We start from the raw sequence: 27,485 nt of genomic DNA on the forward strand, positions 1-27,485 counted from the left end.
GTATGTCCAAACTGGATAGAAAATTTGAAGTCAAACTGCGAGATTTATCCAACAATCAACTATTATGTATTTTAAATCCTGAAACCATAGAAAAAAGATCAACGATGTCCAATAATGGGTGATGTGCAGCAGTTAGGCATCCTCTAATAAAAAACCTATCCTCGTTTCTCTCTAAGGAGTGTATCGAAAAGTAGTCGCAAACATTCAAAACAGTCTCTAAACTATTGGGTTGCACCTAGAAACAATTTTTTGATCAGAAATGCTTTACAATGTATTTAAAAATTATGATGCGGTAATATTGTTTCAATAAAGTGGCATTTTGTATGATAATTTTGCAAATTACTAACAGATGTCGATGAAAATCTTGCACACCTCTGAAAAAATTGATATGTTAATAAACGTGTTAAATTAAAAAAAAAAAATTATGTTTATGCTAATATATTCTGTGCCAAATCTCTTATGACAAAGTTTAAAAAATATTTTGAAAAATACATTAACAAGCATTTGAGAGCAAATACAAAAATAAAAAAGTCGATTTTGAAGGACCTTGTTTTTTTATTTTTTCTTTCTACACGTTAATGGTAGTATCGAACGATTGTAACGAATAAAAAAATATTTTTTGATTGGAAAAGTTTCTTTGCATATTTATGAAGTAACGTAAGCAAAAATTGATAGGGTGCCAGTGCCATTAGTGGACTACCTAAGCTATAAAAAATCATAACAAAATAACGAAAAGCCTTAACAGAGATATTTTGGTGTCAACAGAAAGATTTCAACTTCTACTATATGGGAAAACTATAAAAAGAGTGATAAAACTATATTTTTAACATAAAATCGCTTGAGCCACTATTGGTACACGTGTTCCAGTAGTTGCGCTAGTGCTCCAGTAGTAGACGTTCGGGAATGATATAAGGAATTTTAAACAAAATGGCAAATTTTTACATAGGATTAACATTTTCCCCTCGGAACAGCAATTAATATCTTTCGAATGAAGCATAAAGATCATCTCTAGGGCTTTTCTTCATTTTTATACATCCATTTTAAGAACTGCTTCCATCCGTTGATCCACTACTGGAACACGACGGCTACTACTGGTGCAAGGGAGCAATTTTTTTGCATAAACTTAATTATTTATATGACTTTTTAATAAAATAAAAAGCTGAAATTTGGCAAATCGACTAAACTAGAGACGATCTATCCACCAAAAATATCACATGTCGTTTTTATCGAAAAATATTCGTTTTATTCCATAGTCCAATCTACTGGTACATTACAACCATTGGTACCGGCACCCTGCTGTATAATATTACCACTGTATATGACAGAGCCTCAAAAGTTGATTATACAAAAGTGACTTTCTAAAACCGACCTTATTCCAATATTTGAGCTTTCTTAGAGCAATATTTTTTTTTTAATCCGTTTTTCGTGCTGTGTGAAGTAAACATTTTTTCCGATAGAATAAGCTTCTCATCTTATTTTGTTTGATATAAATTTTGTTCAATACAAATCATCGAATCTTCAGAAGACACTTCAAAAATGTAATTTTGTGCAAGATTTTATTTTCTATGCTTTGTAAACCTTGTTGTATTTATATTAAGACTGCATATTAATCAATATTTTTTTTACTTGCTTCAATATTTGATGACATGATGGAGATTTGCGTGAAAAAAGCTTTTAAAAAGATGAACTATGCTCTGAGATATACCGTTTTGAATGTTTGCGACTACTTTTCGATACACTCCTTATCTACACAGCACACACGACCTCAGTAGAATCAAATGCTTGTCCAATGTTTCATACATACAAGATCGATAGTGTTTACGAAGCCTAGAAGAATATATTAATGCAATGTTTCCCAAACTGTTTTGACTTTCGCCCCCTTGAGACCAAATTTTTTTGGAATTGCCAACCCCCCCTGATGTGAAATTTAAATGGTTGCATTAAATGATCAATCTTGCACCGTATCGATTTGAAATGGACTACCTATATGGAGTGTATCGCGTAAGAAAAACAGGTAAAATACATAATTATGTTTTACAAGCAGGAAATGTAAAAATTATAGTAATTAATTGGCAGATCTTAAGTAAAAACATGCTGCTCATCTGACAAAATTATTCATGTCATCAAAAATGTATATTGCGCTCAAATATCTTGCTCCTTGACTCATTTTGCCTAAAGTAACCCTATTACGGATTGTGACCCAAAATATGATTATCAGATTTAAAACTTCAATCAACTTGCACGTTTATGTATCACTATAGTATTTGCAACAATTGGTCCTTGCAAATCAAGATACTTGAGGATTAAATATAGTAAACGTGAAATTTTATCAATATTTGAAAAAGTGTGCGCGTTTATCTTCGAATCTTATTTCGTGCGGAAGTCATAAGATTTCGGTTGAAAATTCTTCGTAATAACGGTGTATAATAATTTAATGTCTTCGGATTGAAACAATTTGATGTCTTTTGAAGTTCTACAAATGTAGTTAGAAAATAAAATCATAATTTAAGTCCAAAAAACATCAAAATAGTTGTGAGAATCGTTCATCGAAGCGTTGCTCTTAACTTCATTACTAAGGGGGTAAAAACATCCAGCTCAAAAAAAAAATTGATCTTTCATTTTCTGATAATTTATTCCGACGTTTTATGTTTCTTTGTCTTAGATTTATTGAAAGAACTTAGCCTGTTTTTCTTGACTTCACTGGGCATACAGAATAATCGTACCTGCCACACGATATACGAATGCGAAAATGGCTCTTTTGGCAAAGAAAGCTCTCAGTTAAAAACTGTGGAAGTGGTCATAAGAACACTAAGCTGAGAAGCAGGCTCTGTCCCAGTAAGGACGTTAATGCCAAGAAGAATAAGAAAAAGAAGCTTGTTTAATCATGGACCGGTCGATGACTTCGGTATTCTTTTCGTGTTGACCAGCAGTTTTGAAAATTTCCTGAACAAACGACTGCTTTGATTAGATTCAATACATCTGACAACATTTTCGCGTTGTGTTTATGTTATTGCTGTGTGCGTTTGAAAGGCAAATATCAAATGCGTAAAGACCAAACGCGATAAGAGTTTTTTTTTTACAAAGAAGGCGAAGTTGAGGATTGCTTTTCTTTGCTAGGTTGTCGGTGAATTTGATAATGGTTGCTAATGTCGAATTCGTTTTTGAACCTAGGTTGGAACTGGCGCAACCCGTTCTGAATCACAGTTTCAACCCTAACCCGATTCAGGTTCGACCGAACTACAATTTGCCTAACGTTGGTTTGTTTATGTGTTGATCACCGACCCAGTTCCTAAAAACAAAAACGACATAAGTTTCACAAAGCATAAACATATTCTCTTGTTCTTTTACGAATAGTATCACACATTTCGCCCTCAATAGCCCTTGACAGCAGAATATGCATTTAGGATAGGTCTTTTCACGAGACATTTCAAATCAGCTGATCCGGAAGCTCTTTGACAGTTTTTCTATGAAAATGACAGGCCCGTGTTAAGCCCCAAGCACAATGTGAGCGGCAGCGCGGTACAACGGCAAAACGGCAAGCCCATCTTGAGCTACACTCTACTTGTCAAGTCAATGTTGAAAAGGATTTAGTCAACATGGGATTGATAAGTAAAGTGTAGATCAAGATGGGTATGCCGTTTTGCCGTTGTACCGCGTTGCCGTTCACATTGTGCTTGGGGCCTTAGCGCCGGTCCTCCGCCGATGTAAACAAATGCATAGACGGACCTGTCACTTGAAAAGGCCTGTTATTTATCTGTTTTTCCTACAGGAGACGCGGGGATGTCAAGATTTTGACACCCCTTTTCCCCGTGGGAAGATTTTTTGTATGAAAATTAAGAATAATTTGTCTGGCACGTAAGAAACAATTCCCTCCCCCTCCTCATGACTCCCTTTCCACATAATTCCTTACATAATTAATTCACGGCCTCTAATAACAAAATAATTTTTGATCATTGTATGAAATGTACTACGCCGTAGTTTGAAATTCACGCACTTGCAGCGTACTTGAGCAAGCAAAAAATGATTCGACACCACCGTCAATCACATTAGTTCTCGATTATGTCTCCTATGAAAAGCACCAAATGAAGCACATTGTGCTTTACTCAACGAGTTTCAAAGAGTAGAGCTGGAGCTATCTTTGTCCTCATAGTCGAATCCACGTGTCATCAACAAAAAAGGAGACGACGCAAGTGTAGCATCAAGTTTCCCATTCTTGGACCTGGATTCGATCCCGCTTCAAATTGTAATCAATTTCAAGATTTCTTATGTGCTGTTCGTGAATAGCACAAAAAACGTTCTTAGGCATTAATCCGTGCATTCCTTTGGTTTATTTTTTTGCTTTCTTGATATGTCGACTTGTTGTAAAATGGCTGAGGTTTTATCTTTAAACTTGGGAATATTTTTTGCATAGAAATTTATGATAGAATCCCAGAAATAATCTTTTAAGAATTTATTCAAAGGAATATTTAGATAAATCACTGGAGGGACTGCAGGAAAAAATGGAAAATTTATCAATAAAGTTTTATATAAATACAACTGAAAACATCACTTAAAATTGTCCGGTCTTCGAGATAGATTCTTTATTATTTTATTTTTTTTTTTTGTAAAATTTTGAGCGTATTGTCTCCTTTTGTTCTACCCGCGGTTTGAAACGTGGTCGCGCCTCTTAGGCTCAAGAAAGGTATTGACGTTGACTTATCTAAAAAAAAAACATCTATCCGAAAAGATTTAAGCCGTCCAAGTAGACATTTAGTGTCCCTGGTAATGTTGTGGGAATGACATAGTCGAACAACTTTTCAGAAGACTCTTTGATGACAGGGAACCTCAAATCTTTAAGAATAAAAATCTAGAGACAGTACTCTGCACTGAAAAGGTTGGTTGTGCATAAGTTGACATCAAATCCTTAGATAACCGGTAAATCACGATTTAGCGCAGAGTTTATCTCGGATGATGATCAGCCACTCTTAACCTGGAGGACAGAATGTTTATTTTATTTAAATTTCAAGCACCACTATTTTGTTTTAACCCTTCATCAACGTTTTTATGAATATGCTGAATTTTTGTATTACTCGTGCCGTGTATTACTCAAAGAGGGGCCTTATTTTTTCTTGCACAATAAACAAACTTATGTCCAAAATTGTCACATTTCTCGACTGGATAACAGGCACGTTATCGGTTTTATTTATCATTTAGAGAAGGCTGCTGAATCCACATATGACGGTCCTATTCGTCAGAGACACAGCTCAGAGCAGTTGTGTGACCCGGGATCTACCTGAACTCGATATGGTACGCGTTTGATGGATTATATAAGGGCATACCAGAAGCTCTTCCAATTTAAAAAAAAATCTTCAGGGATTTCTACGATTTGTTTTGGTAAATATAATCCACTGTTGAACTAAATGAAAATTCATTAAAAATTTTTTCGAGAAATCAAGATAGAAATTAAAAAAATTCTACGAAATTTCGTGGAAGAATCGTCCAGGTTCTTCAAGAAAACCTCCACACATTTCTCGTGCTACAGCATTTTTTCCAGTGAATCATCCAGAGATTTCTTTAGTAGATTCAGGAACTCCTGCAGCGATAGCCCAAGAAATTCTCCCGGTAATTTCCCCGGTATCAGGGCTGGTAGCAAATCACTTTTTAGTGACTTGCTCACTTTTTTTCGACCTGATCACTAAAAAGTCGCTTTTTTCAAAAAAAATGGTCACTAAAGTCACTTTTAGTTTTTCAAATACAAACAGAAAGAAATAGATATTTGTTATTATAAAGACAACTATAGTATTGTTTTGAAATCAGCGAAAGTGTCAAGATTTAGGTGAATATCGTCAACGGAAAATGTAAAATTTTCTGGGAAAAGTATTGGAGAAGATTCTGACAAAACTTGAAAAGCGACTATGGGATGAATTTTTTGTCCGAATTATTTCAATAAATTGTGTCATAAACCAGGACTGATACCTGACGGATCTGCTGAATAAATTACTAGTGAGCTTACTGCAGTAATCTGCGGCTATAGGAGGAATCGTAAACTTGCCTTCTGAAAGAACCTGAATACAACTCCTACAGAAGATTAGCCAGAGTCGGTTAGAAATAAAAACCAAAAAAAAATCCAAGAGTTTGTCAGAAATTCGTCTTCAAAACAGAGTACTAATTTTGCTGGAAATCATTTCCGAAATAAAAATCGAAGTTCCAACAAATAAACTATACATTTTCCATTGATTAACTTTTTAACACTGTTTCGTTAATCGAATATTTCTATATAAAAAATACGTTTCTATAATGAATACTTGAACGTTGTTTGACGACAATTATTATTCAATAGTGATACCAGTGTCTATTACTTAAAGTCAATTCTGCCTGTTCGTGAATTTCAGCATCAAATATGAAATTTTTATCATTTAGGGTCGATGTACCAATAGCCGCATAGCTAAGAACAAAAATTCGTATAAAATCGAAAAATATCGCTAGTGTAATTATTTTTACATCATCTAAAAGCTATGAAAACTACGAAAACTCTATTATTTTGTATTTATTAAAGTGTGCATCAAAAGCTTTCACTTGATGTAAAGAAAGTTCTTAATTTATCAATTATTTCGTATAATAAAAAATAGTTTCTCTCAGTGCGTGCTACAAAAGGAACAATAGGTTTTACTATAGGCGCAAGGAGCTCAAATTCAAACAAATTCAAAATTTATGTGTACAACAATACTTATCATCAAAGTTTATTATACTTTCGATGCGGAAGAGTTATTTTTTATGGTTTAAAAAATTATAGTATTTTGCCATATAGAGAAACGACGAATTTTCTATGGAGACTGCAAGCATGTTGAAAAAATCGGTTTAATCGAAATTTAATCGTGCAATTTAAATCAAATTAAATCTGAAATGAAAGTTTAAACTCTATTTTGCATGTTTGGTGGATAAAATTACAAAAAAGTTAGATAAATTGTACTTTAAATTTCATGTAAACATTAATAAAACCGTTATTTTATACAACTTTGGCGACCTGTAGCTAAAAATTGTGACGTGCTGAATCTTTTCTGAGAATGGCATCAGATTCAGCAAACCCAAATCTACTAGAGACACATAATTTAATCCTTGAGACACGCAAAAATGTCATTTTTGTTACGCTGTGTTATTTATACTGAATTTCTCCCACTGAAACACAGGATTTAAAAAATCCTTCAAGAGATTATTCCAATATATTCAACAAGAATTACAATTTTTCTGTTTGAACGGATGTTTGGTTCTCTAAATTTGTATTGTTGATAATTTGAAGTGTGGCTTCGATGCATCTTCATCATATCTGAAGGATTTATTTGCCACATGCACAAAGATACTTCAAGTCCTGGAATGTCGAGAGAATTTCCAACCCGAAAAAAGCCTCCAGCAACTCACCGCACTTATCACCCTCAATGTGGTCTTGCTGCATAGCTGCGTGTTTACCGCTACAGCTATTGCTGTCCTTCTCTGGACGAATGTCTGAAGTAATTTGTGGAGGTATCCGCAGAGAAATACCTGATTAGGTCTTAAACAAATGCGGAACGAATATTTTAGAGAAAATCCTGTACTCAAATTTTGGAGTAAATCGTGTGATACACAATGTCAATTTATGGAAAAACCGCTGGAAAAAAACATCAATAAAATGTTAGTATGACGAGCAGAGTCATTTCTGTCGTGAAGGGTATCTTCAACAAGAGTTACAAATCGTATGGCGAGTTACAAAATTTATATAACTCGCCTTACGATTTGTAACGCTACTGAAGACGAATGCTAGAAACAGAATTATTCTTATTAGGTAATACTTACAGATTTTGAAAGTTATCTTATTTTCATACTAGAGCTGAACACGGTAAAAAATGTATATAAACGTATGTGTCGATAGGCGTGTGTCTTATGAAAATTTCTTGCCCATAAAAATGTTTTCAAATCATACAAATATTAACTGAACCCAAAAGACTGTATTTGATTGTAATAATAATATATAAGTGAACGTAGATTTTGTACTTTTTGAATGAAATCTTTAATAAAAATGAATCATAGATGAAAGCCCCGTCTCAAAATGCTTCCCTTCATCTTCCAAATGGAATCAATAAATCGAGTTGATTTTACTATAACCAAGGGCTTTTTATTTCTCTTACTGTTTCCTATTCGAAAGAGACCCAATAGAGTTTCATTTGTCCAAATCTCCTGTTGAATAAAATGTTGTCGTTTTTTAAAAAGTCCATGCAAGGGATATCCATGTCGCTTGATTTGAATAAAGAAATAAATAAAACCGTCTCCATCCGTCCAACTCTCGAGTACTCGATTTGATTGCAATGGTTTTGAACTTGGGCTTGGGCATGGACCCTGGATTAGGCAGAAACTTCCAGAGCACCATCCACCGCAAACCGACCACGAGAGGACCAGCTTTTCCCGGCGATTTATTCTACATTCTGTTTCTTAATAAAGTTTCAATAAAATAAGAAATATCCATTCCCCTAAGACTTGGCTGATACACATGTTACTTTGAAATAAAAATAAAGATTGAATATACTAAGAGAATAAGAGACATCCCCCTCCCGAAACTTGGCCTATACACATAAAAGAGAAAAATATCTGTCCCTGACACGGTGTACCTAATCACGAAACGGTCTATCTTTCCCTTTCTCCCACAACCCATACAGCTTCAGTCCGTCGGATTCCAAGTTTGCCAGCTGCAGCGATGACGGCACGGTTCGTGTCTGGGATTTCCTTCGTTGTCAAGAGGAACGTGTTCTGAGAGGTCAGTTGGTTCGATGATCTACAGTTGAGAATTTGACGAACTCAAAGGTTTATTTTATCTTCAAGGTCATGGCGCGGATGTAAAATGTGTCCACTGGCATCCGCAGAAAGCGTTGATCGTTTCCGGAAGCAAGGATAATCAACAGCCAATCAAAATTTGGGATCCAAAGAGTAATGTAGCGTTAGCTACTCTGTAAGTTTAACTGAATCATGTGACCATCTAAACCCCTAATCAAAAATGTTCTTCCATTCCAGGCATGCTCACAAATCGACCGTCATGGATCTTAAGTGGAACGACAACGGAAACTGGCTGGTCACAGCTTCGCGAGACCACTTGCTGAAGTTGTTCGATTTGCGAAATCTGAGCGAAGAGGTCCAAGTCTTCCGCGGTCACAAAAAGGAAGCCAGTGCGGTATCGTGGCATCCTGTTCACGAGGGTCTGTTCGCCTCGGGTGGGTCCGATGGATCGATTCTGTTCTGGAACGTTGGGTAAGGTCATTTCAGTATAACTAATTAGCTGATTGCATCGATCTACGATAATCACGTAACATGCATCTTTCAGAACTGATAAAGAAGTCGGTGGAATCGATAACGCCCACGAGAGTATAGTGTGGACGTTAGCGTGGCACCCTCTGGGTCACATCTTGTGTTCCGGATCGAACGACCACACAATCAAATTTTGGACCAGAAATCGGCCCGGTGATCAAATGCGAGACAAGTACAATCTCAACACATTGCCGGCCAGTTTGGCTGGTTTGGACGAATGCGAACTGGATGATCACGTCGTCATTCCGGGTATGGGCCCAGAGGACAAAATCGACATCGCGGACAGTTTAGGAACGAACAACAATGGCGTCATTCCGGGTTTGGACTTTGCCAACGTAACGAATTTCAACGAGAAGATGAGGGAGAAGAAAATTCCCTACAGCAAACCGATTCCGCGTAACTTCCAAGCTCAGTGGAATGAGGCCAGTAAGTACGAAGAGCACCGCGAAGCGTCCGAAGAAATCAAAGAAGTCATATCGCAGATTGTCGAAAGCAATCCAGGAGCGCTGCCGCTTAAAAAGATGGCACCTACAGCGATTATCCTGTATGATCGAGTCATCCCTATTCTACGTAAGTATATCGTTAACACTTTGAAGAGCTGTAACCTGTTTGTCAGTGATCTGATTCCCAATTTCTATCACTAGAGATTCTAGAGTATTTTTTTAACATTGTACGTTGTCTGTGCCTTGGGTCGTATTTACCCCAAATTTAAAACGCGATCAATTTGCGAAATTTAAACGGATTTTCATTTTGTTTACAGTTTAGTTTACTTTCAAAAATAATTCTATCAAAATTCAAAAAAGAGATGGTGGGGTGCAAGGATGGGTTGTTTTGCAAAAAGATCCAAACATATTTTTTTTAACTTTGGGCGCTCAAACCAGATCAATACAAAATCATACATGCGTCCGTAGAAATTAGCAACAGCAAGAGAGCTGCTATATCGAACATATTAGATAATTGGGATTTCAACGCGTGATGACGCTAATGTCCTGTCCATGAATTAGTTATGACCTCCTATATCTCAAGATTATGAAGATAAGAAAGGATTATGTCTCCAGTAAACCTTTATGCGAAACCAAATACACCTTCAATATTGAAAATTGATTCTTTGTCACGGTTTTGTTCTGTACACTAATTGATCGTGTTCAATTGGGCCCAGAATGACAAACACACTTGTTGATACCCTAATGAACATAATAGCAGAAGGTTGTATCTGGATGTAAGCTCATTTTCATTAACCCTTCAGTTGTCTAAAGTTAGGCTTAGATCAGAACTCCCGAACATTCACATTTACGCATGCGCCTTGCGCAGCAGCTCGCCCAGCGTCATAGGTGGCTATGATTCGCCTTGTGGTAACCATCATGCTATGTTGAAGAAATTCAGAGCTGGTTTTCAGATCTACTTCAGATAGTTTAAACACCAACTTTATCAATTTTAATCATGATACAACCTTCTACAATATTGTTCACTAAGGTATGATGTAGTGTTTCTGACATTCTGGGTTCAATTGAATGCGATCAACAATTATCCTGAATCCAGTAGATGATATACTGTTTTTCATATGTTTGAGCTGGAAATCCCATATTAATTTCAATTCAAATGCGCCAGCTCATGGAACGACCAAATGAGCTGAAATTTTCAGGAAGAATGAATGAGGGTTTTTTTTTCAGGAAATCCAGCAAGAATTCATCGAGATATTCCTATGTCGATTCTTCCATTTATTCTTCTAGCCATTTATGCAAAACTCACATAATTTACGATTTCGCCCTAAAAACCATTGGTAACCGAGGGTGTAGCTCGTTCTTTTTGAACAAATGAATGAACTAAGACAAAAACTACCACCACTGGGAGATCTGACACGAATGCACCCCTCTGATGTAAAGTGTCTTTATTAAAAAAAAAACACTGGGAGATAGAGGAAGATCTTCTCTTTATCTTAGCTTCGTTGAATAATGCGTAAATTCAATCTGTTGCTCAGTAAGAACAAACTACACACTTGGTTACCAATGGCTTTTAGGGCGAGATCATAAATTAAGCGAGAAGTATTCTTTCAAGATTTCATCCACTGATTATCTCAGAAATAGCAATTAAAAATGGAATTTAGTACTAGACCACTTAATAGAGATGGTCGGGTTTCACATTTTTCAAACCCGAACCCGACCCGTACCCGACTTATTTTATTTCTTCAAACCCGGACCCGACCCGAACCCGAGACAATAATTCAGGGTGTCTACTACCTGGAAAAAATCTGGAAAACCTGGAATTATCAGGGAATTTTATTCAACCTGGAAATATCCTGGAATTGTCAGGGAATTTGAATTAAAATCAGGAAAAAATTTGAAGTAGTAATTCATGGTAGAATATGTTCACTACAAAGGATTTTTGCGTCAAAATCCAGAGCTTACCACCAGAATACTCTTTTCAAAAAAAAATTCGGCTGCGCCGCTATCATAACGTTACTTAAACTATACAGTGAGGATCTTTTCAGGAATGCACTCAGGCAAATGGACTATCGATAAACATAGGAACCCCTTATGAAAATTCGCCACAAGGAATCGTATTGAAATTCATAAATTTGCCTTATGAAACCAAAATTTGAAAACAAAAATAGTTTTCGCGGCAACCTGGAATCGAACCAAGGACCTTGCGATCGATAGGCTCGTGCGTACACCCCGCGCCTATCGACGCCTTGATATGGAGTGAAGCTAAAACGATACAGAAAGCGTTCGTATTGCGATAATCGTTCCATCTTTCATAAGGCAAAATGTATGAATTTCGATGGTCCAGTTCGCTGCGTGTAAGGCAAAATGTATGAATTTCGATGGTCCAGTTCGCTGCGTGTGGAACTTAATAGCCCTATCTAAACATCAAATATCTTTAGGAGTGCGTCGTGGAAGTCCAAGCAGTCGTGTTTTTGTCGTGGCGTCGTGTGTGGTTCATGTTGTGTGAGTGCGAGAAGATATACGTGTTCAGTCGAGAATAGATTACCAACTGGTGAGTGCAATTCTTACCAGTTCCGACCAATCACGAAGTAGCAAGCATTGACATGTACAGTCAGTCTATGCTATGCTATACTTATCTAAACATAAAATATCTTCAAGTATATTTGATCAGTATAGGATTCACGTATGTAGGGCTGAGGGGCAGGTTTCTTTTTAGAGACTAGATCTCTATTTTTATTCAAATCTCTAATAAGTCTCTATTTATGATGAGACCTAATTTAACCAATATGGTATCTAAAGGATCTCTTTTCCCTATCTTGCTTGTAGTGAATTCTGATGCAAAAGAAACTTTCAGAGCCTGTTACGAGACTATTCAACTAATTCTATCAGAAATTCTTCACATATTTCTAGAGAAAATGTTCCGAGAATTTTCCTTGTGTTTTCTCCAGATATTTCATCTGGAATACTTTCAGGGACAAATACAGGATTCTCTCCAGGAATTCTTCAAGAGATTCCTCTGCCAATTCTACCAGCAATTTTTCAAAGGATGCTTAAGGGAATGTCATCAGAATTTCGTTCAGGACATCCTTGAGCACTTCAACAATACTACCTCCAGTCATTTCCTTAAGGATTACTTAATTTTTTTTTTCAAAGACTATTCTAGGACTTCCTTGAGATATTTTTTCACTAATTCTTCAACTGAATTTTCCAGCTGGAACTTTATCAGATCTTCCAAAGATTCCCACAGAATATCTTCCAAGAAGCCCGCAAAGGTTAATTCATAAGCTTTCAGGGATTGTTTTAAGAATTTCTACGCTTCTATGTCCACATACACTCCAAAGAATTGTTACAAAAATTCCTCGAGTAATTAATTAGTAAATCTATTAGGAACATTTCATATTCGACCTGTGTTTCGTGGTTCAGTTTCTCTATTATTCATTTTTGGGATTTCCTCTGTATTTCATCCAAGGATTACAGTTGTTCCAAACATTCCTCAATGAATCTAATAAAAATACCATAGAATTCTCAAAAGTTAATCTAAGATTCCACATTAATTACTACTACTACTGTTTTTCCAAGAAATCCTCCGATAATAATAAGAATTATTCTTACACAATTTCGTAGCGATTGAGTTTTTCAAGGAGTTGCTTCACAGAGATTTAATATTGATCTGTTTTTTCTTTTTTTTTTTTTTTGTTTCTATAATTTTAGCAATTACTCTTTAAGTTTTGTCAATAGTTTTCCTAATAATCCTTATTTATCAAGAATGACTTAAGAACTTACACAAGTTTTTTTTAGAGGTTACTCTAATATTTGCTGGAAATTCTTCACGAAAAACTCTTGGAAGAATGCTTGTAAAAATTTGTGAAAACTTCATTGAAAAATCTCTAAAATTTACTGAAGGAGTTACTGTTAGTGGAATTTCCTGTTTCTGGAATTTCCAAAGAAATCTTAGATATCTCTGGAGTAATTTCTCAAGATATCCTAAGAGAAATTCCAAGTCAAAATCTTGAAGAAATTCTGAAGGACAATTATGTAGGAAATCCTGAGAAATTCCTGGAGGCATTTCAGGTTGAATATTGCAACATGTTAAAAATGAGAGCCTTTGGACGATGTTCTAGGAAACCGATGAGAAAATCACCAATAAAACCTTGAGGACTAGAGATTTTCTTGAAAAATGAGGGCTTCGTGGCCGTGCGGTTAGTGTCGTCAGGCATTTAATTGCGTCGTGTCATGGAGTGCAGGTTCGATTCCCGCCTCAGCCATTGAAACTTTTCGTCGTGAATGTTTCACGGTTGTGCCACTGGAGCATGCTTGTCCGTTGTCTAGTGTTAAGTTACAGTCTGTGCAGCTGAATGGCTGAAGAAGGTGTCCGCGTCTTTTTAATATATGAAATTATAGGGTGCAGAGCTACTTGGGCACTTCCATGATTCACTTTGGCATGGGGGTTTTTTTCGGTCGAATTATCTGAAACAGTGCAATAAGAAGCGCTTTAGTAGGACGCATATTGTGGCCAAATATGAGCTTTGTAGCTTTCAAAACACCCCACTGCCAATCACTAAATGAAATCCGGGAGAGAAATTAAAATATCTATCCATGTATCTAATATGAAGAAATCTTCAGAGTTATATCTGTATCTTTGGGCAAATACCTGAGATTATTTCTGATGAAATTCCTTGAGAAAATCATTGAAAATGCAGTAAAACAAACACTATTATTTTTCGTAATGTCTCGAGGAAGTTCAAACAAAAAAAATATGCTCAGAGAAATGTCAGGTCTGATTCCATAAAAAATCAAACTTTTTTCTCCTGGTTCCTGTTTTGTTTTTTGATTACTGTTTAGTCTTTTTCTGAATTTTCTTATTGCAAAACACTCGGCCATGCTTCATGAACAATTTCTAAAATTATTGGAAAATATTCAGTTTCGGAAAAACCAATTCCGGATAAGTAATCTGGAATTTAAACATTTTTGAATTATTTTTTTACAATCATGTTTTATTCAGAGCTCTTGATAGTTTTTGAATGGAATGCAAATAATTAATCATTCACCTAAATTACCACATTTGTAAATGTTATACAGGTCGGGTTCGATTGAACGGGAACTTTATTATCCGTGTTCTAAACCCGATGATGGACAGAACTTTTTCAAGCAAAATAAAACAAAACACCATCTTTATTAAATACAATTCATATGAATATTCGACTTAAGCTTTAATATTTTTAGCACATTGCTTTAAAAAGTCTAGATGAGTGAAGACACTTTAAAAAAAACTTTTTAAAATTGTCATTAGTTTGTTTTGGTCTTATAAAATTAGAGTGTTTCTTGAACCTGGAACTAATTTATAAAACCTGGAAATATCAGGGAATTTCATTTCGGTAAACGAGTAGACACCCTGTAATTGAAAAGCAAACCCGGACCCGACCCGAACCCGACAAATTTTTGCTGTGCAAACCCGAACCCGACCCGAAACCCGAAAAATATTTGTAAGAATACCCGAATAAAACCCGAGTTTGAAAAGATGGTAAATTCATCGTTCCTGATGCATAGGGAAGCTTTTAGTTTGTTACTCTGTTCACAATTCTTACCAAACCCGACCTTAACCCGACTCAAACCCGACTTTTTGTAAGCCCGAACCCGACCCGTACCCGATAATTTTGTAGCCTTCAAACCCGACCCGAACCCGAACCAGAAAAATTTCAAATTTTCAAACTCGAACCCGACCCGAACCCGTCGGGTTCGGGTTCGGGTCGGGTTTCGGGTTCGAAAACCCGAGACCCGATCATCTCTACCACTTAATTCCACTGTATCCTTTGATAAATACGCATATTCCGATCTCAGCTGTAAGGCCGTCTTCAGTGTCATGACTAGTCATACCTATACTGTCGAGACTAGTCTAGTACACGACACTGAAGAAGGATTTACAGTCAAAATCGAAATACGCGTATCTGTTAAAGGATACAATCTCAAGTGGAAATAAATGATATTAAGGTACCGCGGGGCAAGTGGGTAAATGGGGTAAGTGAAAACAGTTGATATATTTTACTGAATATGTGAATTAACGTTTTAAACTCATGCCTAAACCTTTGAGGCCATTGAGAACATTACGATAGGAAAGAGATCTCTGAGATTTTTCAGCCATTATTGAATAATAGAGCGAAAAATTGTTAATTTGTCAACTGTTACTCCGTAACAAGTTGGCGGCGTACAATCTTATTTTAATATTTTCAGTGGAAAAAAGTTGCGGAAAATAATTTTCTGTACCATTCTTAGTTGTCCTCTGTGACAGTTTGAAACTGCAATAAAAAAAGTTTTAGAATTAATTCGACGTAGACCTAAAAATAACTAAATTTAAACACCTTCAATTTTCTTATCAGGTGGGGCAAGTGAAAAGTTTATCATTAGAGATTGAATTTGTGTTTTCTTTTTAAGTAGTCATAAGTAAAAATGGTTCGCAATTATCATAGAAAAACATAATGTGCTGATAATTCAAGAAACACTATACTCAAGCGTTAAAAGCTATTAGAAATCATGGAACTTCTCTAAAAGATGTTGCCAAACATTACAATATAAATATGTCTACTTCGGGCAGCCAATTAAAAGGAAGACGTTGACTGAAAACTTGCAATTTTAGAGAACACATGGAAATCTCGTGGAATGTCTATGTAATGCTACTTCAAAACATAAAAATGGGGTATAGGTCTATCCACATAAAAAAGATTCTAAATGCGTTATTGAAGGATTCCATTTGATTTCTCCCGAAGAGTTATCCGACGTCATATCCGACTTTCTCAAAAAACAAATAACGAGCGGTGGAAATTCTACAGAGCAGAAATGCAATTGCTGTCCTATAGCTTAGCTTAGCTTAGACTGACTACACATATCAATGGTTGCTATTCCGTGATTGACCGAAGTCAGTGAAAATGCACAAAGAATCAACTAGAAGTTCAGCTGGGATTGGCCATAATCTTCTTCAGTGTGCATAACTCAGTGCCTCTATTTATACAAGGTCAATAACGGCGCCGGCCACGTCCTTGCAGTCAGGTGGGATTGAGGGAAGGAATGTTAGTGTGTAACCTTTTCTATTTGGAGACCGTGTTTGCCTCTGCATCTCCACAAAAGTTACTGGGAGGGATGTTTGTTACCTCCCCATTGGGTCAAAGGATTCACTTTGATAAGCGATTAGACCATGATAAACAATGATTTGTGAGATATATACATGCTTATACGTAAATATAATTGTTCATATAATTTCTATGTAGAAGAAAATTATGCCGACACTTGAGGTGACGAGCCATTCAAAGTTTGTTGAACAAATACCTAAATGTAATATTCCTACAGCTGTCAGTACGGAAGCATGTGTTATTATATTTTACTCATTTGAAAAGAAACGAAAGACTCAATTGGTTGGGACATCATAGAACACTCTTATTCTTATGCCGACACTTACAGTGGCGAACCATCCAAAGTTTGTTGAATAAAGTGAACCTTTCGCAAGTCTACACTTGTAGTGTCGAACCATTCAAAGTTTTTTTAATTACAAAAATAAAGGTATATAAGGGGTGTTCTGAAAAAAATGTTAAACATAAATAAATCATGAATCAGAGTTGGTGTCGACACTCACAGTGACGAACCATCCATAGTTTGTTGAAACATCATATTTACATCCCACCATTGTAACGATTAAATGTGCAGTCCAATTGATCCGTTATCCTTGACTGAGCAGCCACAATCCACTTTCAGCTTCACTCGTTTGCTCGGCTAGCACTCAGAAAAAAAAAATAATAGGCGCGCGACCCGAAAAAAAAAAAAAAAAACGGACGACAGCTCGGGCTTTCTTGACGCACTGCCCAGGAGCAAGCGTCAAGGTCGTCGAAAGATCAAAAAGAACTAACCGATCGCGGCACTTTTTAACTTACTCCAACCGAACTCCCCGATCACGCCACTTTTTCACTTACGAGATCGACGCGCAACATGTTTGATCCTGCCCTCGTCGCTCGCTCAGGCAAAAGCAAGCGTTAAGGTCGAAAGATCAAACAGAACTCTAGAAATGCAATTGCTGTCCTATAATGTAAGAACTAACATTGGAAATGTTGCAGTTATAATGTTGTCGAATCATTTCAACTAATATAACTGAACAGAAGAAAATTCAAGTGAAAAGAATAACATTTTCTTTGTTCACATGTTACTTATGTTATTGTTCATTGGGAAGCCTTAACAAATGTTAAAGCTAATAAAAACCGTGAATACAACTGTTTGTTTTTGAATTTATTGTTCAAAACGGTAAACTTTTCAATTGCCCCACTTTTAGGGCAAGTGAAAAGTAAGGAGACATTTTTCAAAAACTTTTTCTGTATTTTTTCTTCAAATTTTCATAAAAATCAATTTCAACATGCTGCTCATTATTGGTGGGATTCACGCTAAAAAACATACACGACCTCATTTGTTTCAATTTAAAGTCTCTAGAATTTGAAGAATCTCAACTATGCGAATTTCATTACCCACTTGCCCCACGGTACCTTATACTAAATTCGGTTTTCATTTTCTTATAGGTATTCCACTTAACAGCTCAAAGATTTTTTTTATGAGAAAGAGCTCCACAATTTCTCCAGAGATTGTTCCAGGAAATTTATTAAGAACACTTCCAGCAATTCACAATTAATTCCACCTGGTGTCTGTAGGGATTTTTACCATTCCATCCAGAGATTGCAGTTCTTTCGAATATTTCTCGAGTTATTTTCCAAGAAGGATACCTTCACGGAAAATTCTATATATTATGTTAGATTTCTCACCAGCAAATGGCTTGCTTTGGAACAACTACATCTTGAGATATATGATCTTGAAATATTTATAGCTCACTAGCACTTCCTAGCTGCAGAAGGATGAGTTAAGCGTACATGAAGTGTGTAGAACAGGCCTGCCCAACTTTTTTGGCTCTTTTTCGACATAAATGTTTGATACGTTTGCAAGAATAGTCCAATCTGAGAAAATATAACCTCAAATGAAAGCTTAGTATTATATCTGATTCATGTATAAATATTCCTCAGACTTGGGTCTAGTTACATGCCTGCCGCCTGCCTGGTATTATACTATAATAGCGAATCGATTGATGATCGTTATGAGTATAACCGTCATTAACGTGGCAGTTCATGATACCGAAATAGGACTACAGAATGTCACGTCGATAATCGATTCTGTACAATTTCTGCAGAAGGTACTCACTGTACCCACAATTGAAGTAGAGCTTTCAATTTAAGGCGGCCAAGCATTCCAACAATAGTTGACCTCACGCCGTAAATTTTTGCTATCACAAAACCGTCTTTTGAGAAAGAGCTGCTAGCTTTTGAGACCTATCGGATCGGCCACCCAATTTCCGTTGTTGGCTGGTATGCGGTATGACTCCAATAGTAATACCACGTCGGTCTACGTTTCCGAGACAGACTGCCAAAGCAGCTGCTGGGTTGCATCACAGTGGTTTAAATTTAATTTTGTTACTTCCGTTTTGGCTACTTTGGTACTTCGCTTGTGCCCGGCCATTTGGGTCCATTCGTTAAGTGTCCTTTGTCTGCTCTGTCGACACATATTGGGAACTTAGCGATTTGCCTACAATTGTTTGCCCTATGGCCTTCGGTGCCGAATTTTCTGCACAGCTTACCTCTGTCGGGAGTATTGCTTTTCCACGATTTATGGTCCTTCCGGAAACACTTGAAGCAAACTTCAGGAGGCTGTTGTAAGCTCAGTCTGATCGCCGCCATCGGGGTGCCCTGCGGGCCCTTTCTGAAGGGGAATGGCCTAACTGAATATGTCGATGTCACACTGCTCTTTGAGGGCAGCCGAGAACTCCGCTGCCTCGATGTTTTCATCCAGATTTTTACACTGGAGAATCGCTTCTGCAGTCAAGGATCTTACATAAACTTCGTCGCCAAGTACTTATTTTGCTTGTTGCTTATAAGCTGCACCCTTTTGCTCGGTGTCTTTCTTAACATCCCCGTGCTTCGTATCGCCTTCAGAAGCTCGGCGTATTTCGCCTCCTTCGTTTTGATAACAAGAGCCTTGCCTAAGTCCCTACGTTTCAATGTCTTCGATTTAGGTTTTTCCTTGAGAAAAAGTTGTTTACTATTTCCAACTCGTATCAACAGGTTGCTGTTGCTTTGCGCGCATGGTTCCTGTGGATGCACTGCCTGGTTCGGGCGATCTCGTGGTTCTTTTTTCTTAGCTACTACTGCGGCTTGTACTACGGTCGCGCTGGTCACTTTTACCTTAGCAACCACATTTCAGTCTGGCACGACTTAGTGTCTTTTTTTTTTGCCTTCTACCTTGCCAAGTTGTGCCTTGGCCTTCTGGTAGTCCTGCTTTGCAGCTAGGACTGAATGTCGCAATTTCAGCAGTCTTCATTTTAAATCCTTGGTGATATTGCTTTTGCTCTTAACAAACTCGATGATGACATCGAGTTGCTCAGCAGCCACCAGTATTTTCTGGAGGTACTTCCTATTGCGATCCATGGCTTTAATTAGTCCCGGGCCATCAATCACCTCACATGTTGCACTGGAGGTAAATGTGTATACGTGTATGTGCAGGAGTAATTCGAAATAATGATTGTAGTACTTTTCCCCGAAGGTCAACGGGGACCCATTTTCGGAATGCCATTTCCCCAAAAAGTGATAAAATTGAAAAAGGTGCAAAAAAGTCTTCAGTATCAGGGTGATGAACTAGGAAGGATGATAACTAATCACAATAAGGACAGCTAAAGAATCGGCAAATCGAATTGCCAAAAATGCTGAGGACGGTGAAACTAAAAAGGACCACCAATCAAATTAATAAGGATCATATCAGATAACCAGTTTATTCATCACCTTGAAATGTATAAAGTTATGACCGCAAAAAGGTATGTACCGCGAAATGGTATTTACTAACCGCAAAATGTTACAAATTACGAAATATTACACCGTGAAATGGTTTTCCGTGAAATGTCGGACAACCAGAACAATCATATTTTCAACGAAGGGATATAATTTTGATTGAGCCAAAGGGCATCTTTTTCTTCTTGGCATTACGTCCCCACTGAGACAGAGCCTGCTTCTCAGTTTAGTGTTCTTGTGAGCACTTTCACAGTAATTAACTGAGATCTTTCTTTGCCAACGTGGCCATTTTCGCATTTGTATATCGTTTGGCAGATACGATGATATTCTATGCCCAGGGAAGTAAATGAAATTTCCATTATGAAATGATCCTGGGCCGACCGGGAATCGAACGCAGACACCTTCAGCATGGCGTTGCTTGATAGCCGCGGAATCAAACCACTCGGCTAAGGAAGGCATAAGCCAAAAGGCCATTATGCCAATTAATTGTTATGAAATGGTTATTATGCCAAATGACCTTATGCCAAATGGCCCGCTACCTTATTTCTGTATAAACCTGTTTCTAAGATATAAGCGTCCAAAGTTTTTCAGTAAAATATGTTTAATTTTTCTTTCCAAAGCAACGATAATCCAACAAAATTTTGTAGTTTTCACGATTTGAATTTGGGAGCAATATGACCCCAAAGCACAGACAACTTATCTTTTCTTGAGCACAGACAGAAGCTTTATAAACATTACTTGAGTTATGCAATATACTCACCCTGAAACTTTCATGTCATTGCCTCTCACAGCTGGTTCCGATTTGGAAGCTGCCATTCTGGAAGGTCCTGCATCGCTGAACAGGTTCATCATAATGGGCAGGATTCCAGATCTTCACGACATCATACCGCCAATCAACGAGGAGGATTTCAACAACTTGGACGATACCAGGATAAAACTGGAAATCGATCCCACCTTCATCTACAACAAAGCGACTGTAATCGAACCATCGGAACCACCAGAAGCGACCGAACCGTTGCTCTCGTCCACATCGTTGATGAAAAGAAGAACTCCTCCACCACCCGCACCAGATCCGACTGCAGGTATACCATCCTTATTACAGCTGGACATATTCCCTCCACCAGACATCAAGTTCAGCACGGATGAAGTTGAAGACGAAATGGCCCTAAGAAACAGTAAAAAGGGCAGAGAACGGGAAAAGCAGAAGGAAAAAGAACGTCGGGAGCAGGAAGAGGAGAAAAAGTTCTGGGCTGAACATAACGAGAAGAACTGGGACGAAGAGGATATGGGTAATAGTGGCTATCCATCGCCTAGGAGGTCCCCTATAGACAGTCATACTACCAATAGTAATGGACAATGGACCACCGCTAAATATAGCTCAATTAATGATGAAGGTTCCGGACTAGGAGGCAACTCGTGGGAGATGGAAGTTGATCGCCCTAGTAGTTTAGGAGGGGACAATAGCAAGGACAACAACAGCAGAGATGGATTTGGGTTTGGCAACCAATCAAAAAATCTCAACTTCAACCAAGGTCCTTCGAACAACTTTGGTGGTCCAAACAACTTTGCTTCCGCAAATTTCAATTCGGGCCCAAATACCTTTGGCCCTGGACCAAACAACTTCAACAGCAGGCCAAACAATTTCGGCTCGGGTCCGAACGCTTTCGGACAAGGTCCACCAAATGCTTTTGGACCCGGACCCAACAACTTTAACCCGAACAACTTCAATCCGAATGGCCCTCCGGGAATGGCACCTAACTTCAATTCGGGGCCACCACCGAACTTCAACTCTGGACCGCCGGGCAATTTCAACTTCAACGGACCGCCGCCGCCGCCAGGTGGTTTTAATAATAACTTCGGTGCAGGCCCTCCGCCGAACAATTTCAACAACTTCGGCAACAATGGTGGCAATTTCGGTCCAGATCACGGAGGAAACAATGACGACGGTGGATGGAATAACAACCGGGGTGGTAATCGCAACAGGAACAACATGAGAGGTGGCCGAGGTAACCAACGGGGTGGATTCCGAGGTGGCAATCGGAGGAACTAAGTCGTGTACTGAATAAGTATTAGGGATGTAATGATTTTGTTTCTCTACCTTTGGTTTGTACAGCTTGATTCGGGTTTTAGCAACCATTACCTACTACTGCTATTCAGATAAAATAGTTCAATATGAGTGTAAGTGCGAAACGTGGTCGAATGCGTGAAGAAGCTGTGTATAAAATATGCTGAGTCAGTCTGCGAAATATTGTGTAGCTTTATTGGTTGAATGAGAAAATCAATGAAAGTCCGTTGGAATGCAACACTTAAGCTGTTAGAGTTTAGAATAAACTAAACCTTTGAAAAAAAATAACCGTGTATCACAGAGGAACGTATGTAGTAGCCTTTTGAAGACATCGTCATGTTTGACGTCGGTTCATCGCTCGAGAACGGTTGCTACTAGTTATGTACGTTTGCCTGTGATATTAGGTTTTCAAATCAATACGAAAGAAATAACCGTAGGCACCAACAAACGTTGGACTGTTATCATACAATTTTCAGGTTTGTTTCACTATTTGTTATAGTTTCAAGAGTGAAAAAAAATCGTGATTTATGATTATTTACGATGAATCACGCAATCACGAAATGTATATTAACCCTAATCATAATGGTTTCTGTGGCCGTGCGCTTAGTGTTGTCCAGGCAGATAAGCGCATCGTGTTATGGAGTATGTGTTCGATTGCCGCTTCAGTAATTGAAACCTTTCGTCATGAATGTTGTACCACTCGAGTATGCTTGTCCGTTGTCTAGTGTTAAGTTAGTCTATGCAGCTAAATGGCTGAAGACGTTGTCCGTGATTTTTATAAGCTACATCTGAATCATTTTAAAGCATACACTGGCTACATTTAGTAATTTGTATCATTTGCCTTAACAGACATGTCAGAAGTTATATCGGTCATAAAAATCACGATTTTCCCAAATTTCGTAGTTTACATAGATTTTATTTGTTTGTAATTTTGTCTGACATCGCTGCACAGCAGTGATATTTGTAAATTTCTATGTTCACTACGGAAAACATTCCTTCTTTATCGAATCCAGTAAAAAATCTATCAAGAGTTCCTTCCAAAGAACGATGAATATATTCATTAGCGTATCCTTTGTGATTCTTCAACATACTTTCCAGGTATACAACCATGTGCTTTTAAGGCGAGTAGGCCTTCATTGAAATTTGTACGCGTCGTTGATGATTGTTGCTAATTCATCTCACGATTTCGAATCGAAGAAAATCAGTTGGTTTTGCACTGACACAGCTGAAAATGTGTCAGCATACTTTATGCATGTAAGGGCGTACAGTGATACTTTTTCAAGTCAATATAAACTATCAAGACTGAGTTGTATCACTTTGAAATGCAAGCTGAAAAGTCATCATTGTTGCCAAAACGAATGACGGGCTACTTAGCCTTAAGAGATTCCTCTAAGAATTTCCACGGGGATTCTTTCGTGAATTATTTCTTTACTTTTTCAGCACCAACAACTCATTTACCAGTTTCACTGAGTTCCTCCTGGCATTCCCATGGAAAATCATTTCCGGGATAAGTAGTTATAATGTATTTAATTTTTTTTCTGAAATTTATTTAGACTTTCTGAGCTTAACAAAAAAATCTCGAAGAATCTCCCCCGAGAATGCTTTAAAAAATCTTTTCAACATTTCCCTAGGAAGGTTCCCCACGTGCTTATATCATATAAATTGCAATCGTTAGATTAAAATATTATCCAATTGTTCAATAATAATTTGTTCAGGGTTTCCTGGAATCACTGAAAATTTCTCAAAAAAAATCTAAGAATCTTACCACAATTATCTTCAAGATCACCACGCAAGGGTTCTTTCCACAAATTCTTCAAAGAGTTCACCAACCATTTTTCTAAAGTTTCTTTTCAGATTCCTTGAATATTTCTTGGCCCCTGGGCTTGGAATTATGTTTTCCAGAGAGCGATGATTTAGGATATTTGATCGCTGTATTTTGTAGTGTTGATTAGAGGTTTCATGAACTTCGAAACAATGGCAAAATGTTCATTACAATAATTAGATTTTGTGGATATTATGATTTAGTAATCCTTTTCAAACTATTGCATACTACGGTTACTATTTATTGAAATGATTTATACTCCAGGAAAACATAATTTCAAGCTGGTGAGAAGATTACAAACTGAGGGTGGGTTATGAGCACAATCAGACCCTTGAATGTGTAATGTATGGGGTAGTATATGGGAATGCCATTGACGGTTTGTAGTCTTTTACGAGGTTTTTCGAGACCCAACAGGGCGCGTGCACCAGGTTGCGGATAAGAGCAAAGAAAGATCAAAAGCTTTCTACCTAAAATAATAGATCAAAGTAGAGACAAATGCCCCTTCTGGGTAAAGTCTATTTTAAACAAAAAAGAGCAAAAAGCCGTTCCATGATTAGGTAATGTTAAGCGATCTTCTACGGTGTTCTAGTACTACAAAACTCTTCACTCACCGGGAATTCCGGTCTTGATAATATCAAGAAAGATAAAAAAAAAATTAATAATACCTAATACTTAATAAGTACAATGTAGCTTTACTATAGTAATAAAAAAAACAATTTCTTATACTTGTATACTGCAACAGATAAGCAGGTGAGAAAGAGAGAATATTGGGACAGTGATTAGTTATGAGTTGATTATGTAATTATTTAATTCTCTTACAAAATCTAAATACAAGTGTATATCTTAATAAATCACTTTGCTAAATATTTTTCAATAGTTTCTTTGCTTTGCTATGTTAATTTGGGAAGCAAATGTATTACTGGGGGTTTCCTCTGAAGGCAAGACACATTTTGAAAACATAGATAGAACGTAGATAATTGTATGATCCGGAGATTTGAACCAGAATTTAAAAAAAAAACGAGAATTACTGACGCAATTTTGGATTTATTTTGGAAATATTACTTATTTTGAAAGAATTAGTTTTTTTTTTGAAAACTAATTTGAAGGATTTACAGAAACTTTCAGCGAAATATCTCAAAAATATTATCAACAAATCTCACAATATTCTTTGACTAATTTGCAAGAGAATTGTAGCAAAAGCTTTGAAGCCACCTTTCGGTATTCCTTGAGGAATTTGATAAAGGTACCATGGGGCAAGTGGGTAATGGATTTTGCATAGTTGGGATTCTTCAAATTCTAGAGACCTTAAATTAAAACAAATGAGGTCGAGTATATTTTTTAGCTTGATTCCCACCAAATATAAGCAGTATACTGAAATTGATTTTTATGTATAATTGAAGAAAAAAGTAAAAAAAAAAGTTATTAAAAAAAGTCTCCTTACTTTTCACTTGCCCCACAGGTGGGGTAAGTGAAAAGTTTATCGTTTTGGACAATAAATCCAAAAACTAACAGTTACATTCACGATTTCTATTACCTTGTTAGGCGTCTCAATGAACAATAACATAAGTAACATATATACAAAGAAAATTTTATTCTTGTTACTTGAATTTTCTTCTGTTCAGTTATGTTTGTTGAAATGATTCGACAACATTATAACTGCAACATTTCCAACACGCAGAGAATTAATAGCTAGTCAAATCAATAAATATTATTTTTGTTTTCAATAAACCTTTTCAATTTGTTACTATAAAAAAATGCGTTGAAACAACAATATTTTTTATCAGAATAAAACACAAATATTGTTGAAGCAATCCTTACAAGACATTTGTTGAAACAACAAAAGAAAAACTTTACATTAAATGATAGTTTTATTTGTTTCAATTTCCTTCATTGTTAATTAAATTAATCATTCGTAGAACAAAAACTGGCCCACCATTTTGGTTTTGAAACAGCGAGAATGTGAATATTTCTAGTGCGTTGAATTAGATCAAAATGCAAACGTGCGGAAAATTTGATTCTATAACATTCCCCAGAAAACCATTCCCCCGAAAACCATTCCCCAGAATTCCGTTCCCCAGAAAATCGTTCCCCAGAATGTAACATTCCCCAGAATTCCATTCCCCAGAATGCACCATTCCCCAGAAAGCTATATGAATATCCATTTTGATGGAGAGCCCATATAGCATAAGGTCACTTGGCATAAAATGATTTGGTATAAAGCCATTTGCCATTCAGCCATACTTATGCTCCTTCTTTTCAAAAAGGATGTTCTTCATGTCATGCCAAATGGTCATTAGCCAAATGACCATTATATCAAATGGTCCTTGATCATTTAATCAATCATGCCAAATGCCTTCTTGCCATTTGGTATCCTTACGGAAAATTTTGTCTATATCGTCAACAGGATAAGACTGAAAGAAGGGTGTATCACTATTTTATGCAAAATTAAACAAGTCATTTGTAATTTAGACTTGACGCAAAGAAGGGCGTATCATTTTAATGTGTAGAATAGTAAGTTTTTATTCTGCCGAGTTTACGTAATCATTATATCGGAAACTTATAATATGATACTACGAACGTCTTGATTCTAATCGGTGTAGCCCTAAAAAGTAAGAGATGATGCACCTTCTTAAAACATTGATGAAAAGCTGCATACATCACTACATTTGATAAAAATTGGACATACATATGAAATTATACATTTGTAAACTACTATACCGAAAGAAGGGTGTAGCTCCATTTTGTGCAGAGTAGTGATGAGTTGTATATTCTTTTAAATAAATATTGGATATTGTGTTTCCCCATTGACTGATCTATCAGTCTTCATAAGTGCCAATAAAAGTGAAACTTCTGTGATAGTTCATTTGCAAATGAAATTTGAATTATTCGTAAAGTGTTCATAATTAGCAGCACCAATGCTAATCTTCTCATGTACTTGTAAACAACTTTGTATGCAGTTTAATTTTCAAGTTATTTTTTTAAATAGATTATTT

The 27,485-nt window shown here is 36.8% G+C and overlaps 1 protein-coding gene across 1 annotated transcript in view; it reads left to right on the forward strand.

Moving 5' to 3' along the window:
• Nucleotides 1–22,908, forward strand: part of LOC5572560 (pre-mRNA 3' end processing protein WDR33) — a 45,243-nt gene extending 22,335 nt beyond the window's left edge. Inside the window, exons 4-8 of the mRNA XM_001654024.2 lie at nucleotides 8,664–8,761; nucleotides 8,827–8,953; nucleotides 9,016–9,249; nucleotides 9,323–9,876; nucleotides 21,397–22,908. Coding sequence (XP_001654074.2) covers nucleotides 8,664–8,761; nucleotides 8,827–8,953; nucleotides 9,016–9,249; nucleotides 9,323–9,876; nucleotides 21,397–22,655 — 2,272 coding nt within the window. The 3' untranslated portion in view covers nucleotides 22,656–22,908. The remainder of the gene's footprint in view (nucleotides 1–8,663; nucleotides 8,762–8,826; nucleotides 8,954–9,015; nucleotides 9,250–9,322; nucleotides 9,877–21,396) is intronic.
• The last annotated feature ends 4,577 nt before the right edge of the window (nucleotides 22,909–27,485 follow it).

This window comes from Aedes aegypti, chromosome 3 (genome assembly GCF_002204515.2).
Source record: "Aedes aegypti strain LVP_AGWG chromosome 3, AaegL5.0 Primary Assembly, whole genome shotgun sequence".
Lineage (NCBI taxonomy): Eukaryota > Metazoa > Arthropoda > Insecta > Diptera > Culicidae > Aedes > Aedes aegypti.